At 47.8% G+C, this 7670-nt stretch overlaps 1 protein-coding gene across 1 annotated transcript; it reads right to left on the reverse strand.

The window, feature by feature from the left end:
* Window positions 1-6198: 6198 nt before the first annotated feature.
* Window positions 6199-6537, reverse strand: LOC143605436 (uncharacterized). Its single transcript, XM_077081543.1, has one exon. The coding sequence runs from the start codon at window positions 6535-6537 to the stop codon at window positions 6199-6201; it is 339 nt and encodes a 112-aa protein (XP_076937658.1).
* Window positions 6538-7670: the final 1133 nt, after the last annotated feature.

Consider the following 7670-nt stretch of genomic DNA (forward strand, 5'->3'; position numbering starts at 1 on the left):
CCGCGGGAGAGCGGTGGTCCCGCTCGGATGGGTACTCGTGCTCTTGATGAGAACGAGTTGCCCATCCTTGAGCAAACGGCGGATCGGTTTGTGGAGGTTTACCCGCCGGGCCACGAGATCCTGAGCGCCACGCGGCCTGGTAAGGGATTATTTAACCCTCGCCCTCTCAATGCTCAAACCTCTGACGGAGTTCCTCTAATTTTGTCATCTTCTGATGAGGAATCCGCAGATGGTCCTTTCTTCGCGAGGAAGAAGAAGGCTGCTAGCGGGAAGGGTAAGGCGAAGGTTGCCTCCACCGCCGATCAGGGGAACCGGTCTGACTCGGAGACCGAGAGCGAGGAGGCGGCGGGGAACCCTGTTGGTGGTGAGACTACTGTCCCGAAGGTTGAGACAGCTGTCACCTCCGGGCAGCCCAGTACGACGACGGTGACCGGCGTGAAGAGGCCGGCTCCATCGGGTTCGTCCCCGCCTGTCCGAACCTTCAAGCTCAAGAAGACTCGTAAGTATAAACTTCATTTACTTTAACTGCATATCTCTCCGCCATTGTATTTAAATATCTTGTCTTCATGCAGGCGTGGATGCTACCGCATTCCAGAGTGGAGCGGGGATGAGCGTTTCTGGACCCATGACGGTAGGTTTGGTCAATCTACCCGAGGCGATGACCCAGGCGGCTGCGCCTGTTTGCAGCATTGGTTCAGTTGCTCATCCCGTTGAGGCAACTGTTCCAACTGTAACTTCCTCTCCGCCGGCTGTCAGTGTCATATTCACTGCATCTTTCACTGAGCCGGCGGTGATTTTTTCTGCAGGTTCATCCGCAGCGGCGGCCACGGTTGTGAGTTCACCTCCAGTGAGTTCACCACCGGTGGTCTCTACCGCGGCGGCTTCAACCGTGCCTCCGGCACCGGTGACTACCTCGTCCCCGGCCGGTTCAGCAGGTATGTTTGGGGCTTCTAGCCAATCTCTGCCTCCTTCCCATCTGCCTGACCTCTTGGATGGATATCCCTTAGGTTCGGGTGATGGGTTTGGCGGCTACCGGCCTGTTGTCGACCCTACAGGTGCGTAGGGTTATTTTGGCCTTTTTTTTGTATCATCTTTTCCTAACCGCGTTTTGTCTTTGCAGTGTCGGATTCCAATGAGATGTATGTTCCACGGTGGAACATCCGCTGGGGAACAACCCTTCGGACGGCTGTGGACTGCGTCGAGTGGGCGCGTCACGCGGCCTCAAGTGGCGCGTTGGGGGAAGCCATGTCTAGCTACCAGGAGGGTAGGCTGACAAATGAGCTTCGGATTCTCCTTGCCCGGATGCAGCCGCGCGTCGAGCTACTTTGTCGTGAAAACGACAAGTTAAAGACGGCGCGTAGCCTGGAAGTGGCTCAGGCGCGGGCTATCCGGGAGGAGAATAAGAGGCTTGCCGCCGTTGCTTTGGAAAAGGAGAAGGCCTTCAAGGCCCTCGAGGTTGAAGTTCAGGCCCTTCTCGAGGCCCGTTCCAAGGCTACCCAAGCTGTTAACGAACAGCTTCGGTTGGCTAAGGAAACTGCGCGGAATGCGACCGAGAGGGCCACCAAGGCTGAAGCTGTTACTGAGCCTCTGCGCGTCGAGAATGAGGAGCTGAAGGCCAAACTAGAGAGGCTCCAGCAGGCTCATGATGCTTTGGCTATGGAAGACGCCAAGAAGCTCCAAGAGATCTTGGATCAAAGGGGTATGCTTGACCATACTGAGCGTAAGCTGAAGGGCGTTGAAGAGGCTGCTGCTAAGGAAGTGTTGCTTGCCAACCTTAACAAAAATGAAGCCGAACGCGCCCGTAACCAAGCTTAAGCTGCTCTCCAAGAAGCTCTGATTACCAAGGAGTGGCTTCTACGAGAAGCGTTGTCGCCGGTATGCGTAGCTTCATACTGTCTTTACGCTTTTCTTTATACTTAGAAAAGTTTGATATATTTTTTCTTGTTGTAGGTTGTGCATCGAGTCTTCACGGACACATCATATGACGATGCCATGAGCGTAGCCCTCAACGCTTCTCATGAGGATGGGGAAAAGGCTGGCTTCCTGCTTGGTCTAGGGTTTGTTGAGAAGGGCATCCCGCCTTCCAACTTCCCTCTATATGACGTGGATACTGAAGCTGCTTATGACCAAGCAGTGAACCAGTACGCTGCCTTCCCGCATCCGGTGGTGTAGAAGGTGAACGAAGTTGCTGCTGCTGATGATGGGCTAACTATTCTCAAGACTTTCCTTGAACCGCCACAGCCAACTGATGGTGCGGGTATAAGTGGGTTTGGAGGGAGTGGTCCTGAAGCTTGATCTTTAGATCCCTTCCCACTGTTAGAATAGATTTACGTTTTTGTATAGATTTATATTCTTGTATGCGGGTATGTGCCCAGCCATTCTTGTAATACTTGAATTTTTATGGAATATAAATCCTTTGTTAATGCCTTGCCTTGTAAACCTTATATGTTTTGCTCATGCACATTCAAGTTTAGCTTGGCAATTTTCTAAGTACTTTGGATAAGTTAACCTTTCAACGTGGCAGATAATAGGTTAAAGTTTTGCTTCCTCTTTCGTGATTGTGCGGGTAAGACCGTCAGTTTCACTTAGTAGGATGGCTAAACTTTACCTATATCTGACCTGCGTGGAGGTTTTCATCATCTTTTCCTTAGAAATTTTCTAAGTGTTTAGAATAAGTTAACCGCTCGACGCGCGGTTGTTAATAGGTTAGTGTTCAGTTTCCTCTATCATGATTGTGCGGGTAGGACCGTCACTTTCATTTAGTGGGATGACCAATCTTCACCTATAACTGACCTGCGTGAAGGTTTGCCGTTTTTTGTGTTTATGCGGGTTTTGCCGCCGTCCACACGCAACGACTTCCCTACTTATGCGGTGAAGACCGGCATATCAGTGTTTTGAATAAGTTAGACCTTTCGACGCGCGGTTGTCAATAGGTTAATGTTCAGTTTCCTCTATCATGATTGTGCGGGTAGGACCGTCACTTTCATTTAGTGGGATGACCAAACTTTACCTATAACTGACCTGCGTGAATGTTTGCCGTTTTGTGTTTATGCGGGTTTTGCCGCCGTCTACACGCAACGACTTCCCCACTTATTTATGCGGTGAAGACCGGCATATCAGTGTGGAAAGTTCATAAGTATAAATGTAAGACCATCAGCGTCAATGTGATAAGGAGAATCATTTCCATTAGAAGTGGCTCTGGGCCTTTTCTTTACAAGTTTGGAATTGATCTACATGCAGCCTGTGTAATTGAGCTCCCTTCCATGCTCATGGGATGGGAGTGTCATCGACCCTTTCGAGCTAATATGCACTTGGTTCGGAATCTCGTTGTTTACGCAGTATGTAGTCTCCAACATTGAAGCTGCAGTTTCATTCGTGTTTTCCCCAACTGGGGTTCTACACGCATTAGCCTTCTTAGCGTCCATTACGCCACGAGGTGCGTGAGTTTACCATCTCTGACAAATGCTTCGACAATGTCCTTCAAGTCTAAGCATTCCTCGGTGGTGTGGCCTCTTGTCCTGTGGAAGTCACAGGACTTGCTTTGATCAGCGTTTGGACGCTGTCGGATAATTGGAGCCTCTGGCCATGGGAGCCTCTCGGTGGCGAATATCTCGGTGACGCTTTTGGTGAGTGGCGTCCATCTGGAGTTCCGGTTTGACGACTGCATGTTATCCTTTCCGCCTAACCGAGGGCGAGAGCTGGATGAGGTATCAAAGTTTACCCTTGACTGCCAAATGCCTAGCTTCCTCTTTTTGTTTAGTCGGGCGGTAAGGACGTTGTTTTCTCTTGTTTTCTGAGTGTAGAGGTTTGTGCTCTGGGGAAGATCTCTACCCAATTGCTTTTCCGTTTCCGCAAAGCGTTTAGTTGCTGTCATGATAGCATCCCATGTGGATGGCATGCCGTCTTTACCCGTCAATGTGCGGATAAGCTCTGGGTATTCGGCGCCTTGGATGAAAGCTGCGCGAACAAGATCTTCGCTTATGGTACCCAGACTCAGCTTCTTTGAGTTGAAGCGAGTAATGAAGTCTAGTAAAGACTCATCTTCTTCTCGGATGCAGTTGAGTATCGTCCATTGCTCTTCGGTATACTTTCTTTGTTGACTGAAGTGTTGGCTGAACTTCTGTTGGAAGTCCGCCCAATCGTAGATGTGGTGGACCGGTAGACGGTCAAACCACGCTCTAGCCGCTCCAACCAGCGTCATCTGGAACATATAACACCACGTGGGTTCCGTCCAGTTGCTGACGGTTGCCCCCGCTATGAATCTGTTCAAATGATCGTCTGGGTCGGATATACCATCATAAGTGCCGATGTTGGGCATCTGCTTGGCACTCTTCGGAGCGATTGCTTCCGCAATGTCCCTTGCAAACTTGGACGTTCCCGCATTTGCAACAGTTGGTCTAAAGGCTTTGGAGAAGTCACGTGGGTTTCCACCCGCGTTTTTTGGTTTGAAGGTTTCTCCAAAATTCCTTCTCGGTTGGAAGTCCGTTTCCTTACGCTTCTCTTTCGCCCTATGGCGAGGGTTTGCGTCGCTGTCGGATTCCTCCGAATCATCGTTCCAGTACTCGCACTCATTACTCGTGTTGAGCTGTTGAGTGCTTCTGAATTCGTCAGCCTGTTGGAGTGAACGTAAGCGTTCATCCAACTCAGCTTGGAATTCCCTCTGACGTGCTTCCGCCCACGCTTTAAATTGATCAAGTGTTTGGCGGGGGAGCCTCGTCTGTTGTCTTTCCGCCTGGGTATTAATGAATCCCAGGGGATGATTGTTTACTGCACTTGCCCCGGCTTGGGTAACCGGGGTAGTGTTCGTAAAATTTACTGCACTTGCCCCGGCTTGAGTAACCGGGGTAGTGTTCGTAAAATTTGTGTACTCGCCGGTGTTCCTCCCATTAGCTGGGGTTGTGGTTACCGGGGTTTCTTGGTCACTCGCTGGCCTTGGCACCGGAGTAACCTTAACCATCTTTCCAGAAGTTTTGAAAAAACTGAAAGAATAAGTTCTAGCTTTTATGCACGGATGGCGCCAATGAAGAAACACTAAGAGACCCCGGCAGATTACGGATAATCTGGGGGTTAAATAGATGTTTCCCACGAGGGGTTAGGTCCGGCAAGATGGTTATTCTTCTGATGACCTGCAAAACAGACACCGTGAGCTCGTCACTGAGAAGGGGGGGTACCTTCTTGTGACCACCCTCCGGCGTGAGAATCAGACTAGATTGCTCTTGAATATAAGTGTATATTAAGAGAAATAGCTAGAGCAGATATCAGATAATATATGAAGATATAAGATAATGATACCGTTCCAAGGTGTTGGAGTATTTATAGCCGAATGTAGGTTTCCAAGCAGGTACAGCCAGCTGTATAATATTCCTGTTCTACCAACTGTGGGCTACGCACGTGCCATGCTGATGGTTGGTGGGTAGGCAGCGGCTGATAGTGACAAGGCCGGCTGTGTACTATTCCTTTTCCACCAACTGCAGGCTATGTACGTGCCACGACAGGGGTTGGTGAGTAGGCAACGGCTGATGGTGACATTAAGTACTAGAGCGTGCTCCTCGTCGTACTGTTGTCAGTGAGCTGTCGCAGCTTTGGTCAGATCTTTTGTCCCTACCTTGGCAGGTACAGTACAAAAGATCCTCCAGTAGCATACGGACTGGCTCATTTGGGCGGGAGTATTCCCGGCTTTGGGCGGGAGTGTTCCCGGCTTGCTCATTCCTTCTTCAGGTGACATCACTGAATTATTTGAGAGTTAGTGCCTTGTGCGTGTAGCCTTGCTGTTAGTGCGGGTAGCCTTCCCTGATGGCTAGTATCCACAGCTGCGGGAACAGGCGGAGTACGTCACCATTGGGAGGCTTTTCCTACGGGAATAGCTTGCGTACTGAGCGTAAGGACGTCATCTCTCTGAGCGTGGTGGGTCCTGCGGATCCAGTTGGTCTTTGCGCAGACGTCCCTCTAAGGTGAGTCTTGCGGGTTCAACTGCGCAGACGTCCCTCTTCGAGGTGAGTCTTGCGGGTTCAACAGCGCAGACGTCCCTATTTGAGGTGAGTCTTGCGAGTCCAACTGGGTTCTGCTGGGACCTGCCTCTTCAATTACCAAATCAAAAGCTCATCATCTTCAATTCAAATCAAGATCCACAAGTTTTTACACAACAAATTACACATGATCACATCCACACACACAAAACCAAAACAAACAAACACACACTCACCCACGTTTCACAGGATCAAAACTAGCCACACCAATGATAGCTCCCAAAATCCCTCCAAGCACAATACCACCAGCCACAATGCTCAACAAGAAGTTATTCAACGACGGGGTCACACCAGACGCCGCCTGTGCCACCTCCGAAACCACCATGGATGCCGTAAGAACAGCCGCTGTCAACGCGCTGACAGTGTTGTCTTTCAAAGAACTCTTAACAACCAACCGTTTCGGTGGTGCACACATGGTCTTTCGAGATGAAAGCTTAAGTGACAAGGGGTTGAAAAAAGAGTTTGTGGCCTTGTGGGTCAATGGCATGGTTGTCATGCAAACTGCCGCCATTGGTGAATGATGAATTGATGATTGAGAAACAAGAAGTGGTTTGCTAGGTTAAATGTTTAAGAGGTTTGTGTTATACTATATGTGATTTGCAATTCTGTGAATCTGACGTGGCAGGTTGTACACTTGGTATTGGTAGATAGCCTTATCCACATATCTAGGACCTATCTCTTGTTTCATGTCCATTTCATATTATTTTATGTGGAGATTGGTTTTTGGCCGAGTATTATTTTCTATATGGGAAATTAATTTGCATGACTTTTTATATTTGAAGTATATAATTTTCTTTATTAATATAATATTGAAGTTTTATGTTTTATACTTTTATTTATACCCTTTTCTAAATCATAAAGCATTGTCAACCGCTCATATGGCTGTGACTTGCCATGTATACAACCACACATGCTACTAATTAATGAAACTAAATTAAAATAAAATTGTGTCACCCCTGCTTCTTTAAGACGGCAATTTTACTTTTGTGTTTAGCTCATCGCATTCTCTAACTTGAAAAGCCCTGTTGTTCACTATAGTCAAACTATGTTGTTTTAATCAAGCTTATGCTGGCTTCAGAGTTTGGACTGGGTATTCTCTCTGGAAACCATATTGTCGGTTGCCACTTGGTAGTTGTTGTGCTGGCACAAAGAGCAGAACTCTTTGTCGTAACACATGGTGGGACGAAAACCCGGGATGTGTCTGGATCCGAACTGATAACATCGCAAGGCCTAGTTCAAATCCTTCATTACCAATGTCCATTCAAAATGATACAAGTAAGGATCAAACTTGAGTATCCACTAAAGAACTCTAATTTTCCTACAGTTAGGCAATAAGTAGGGGATATATGGCGCACCTACATAACATGTGTCAAAACTAAAATGAAAACTCTAAACAAGTTGTTTCATCAAAATAAGTCTATAAGTAATTACTTCATTGCTTTACTTGTATACATAGTTGCAACATTTTCCATATGACCAGAAATTATTTCATAAGGCCACCATTCATTTATTTTGTAGACTTCTGCTGTATAAGGAGTTAAGGACAGATTATATATAGTAAAACAAGATGAGGCAATTAACAAGGTGATTCACGTTTTAGTAATAGCTGAAGTATGTCAGTAATTGAAAACCCTGGAGCCTCTA

This window comes from Bidens hawaiensis, unplaced genomic scaffold (genome assembly GCF_021521415.1).
Source record: "Bidens hawaiensis isolate Kalapana, Puna unplaced genomic scaffold, B.hawaiensis_p1.1 tig00069374_1, whole genome shotgun sequence".
Taxonomy (NCBI): domain Eukaryota; kingdom Viridiplantae; phylum Streptophyta; class Magnoliopsida; order Asterales; family Asteraceae; genus Bidens; species Bidens hawaiensis.

Bases quoted from the DNA above. Each gene is read 5' to 3' on its own strand.
- LOC143605436 (XM_077081543.1), bottom strand. From the start codon at position 6,537: ATGGCGGCAGTTTGCATGACAACCATGCCATTGACCCACAAGGCCACA.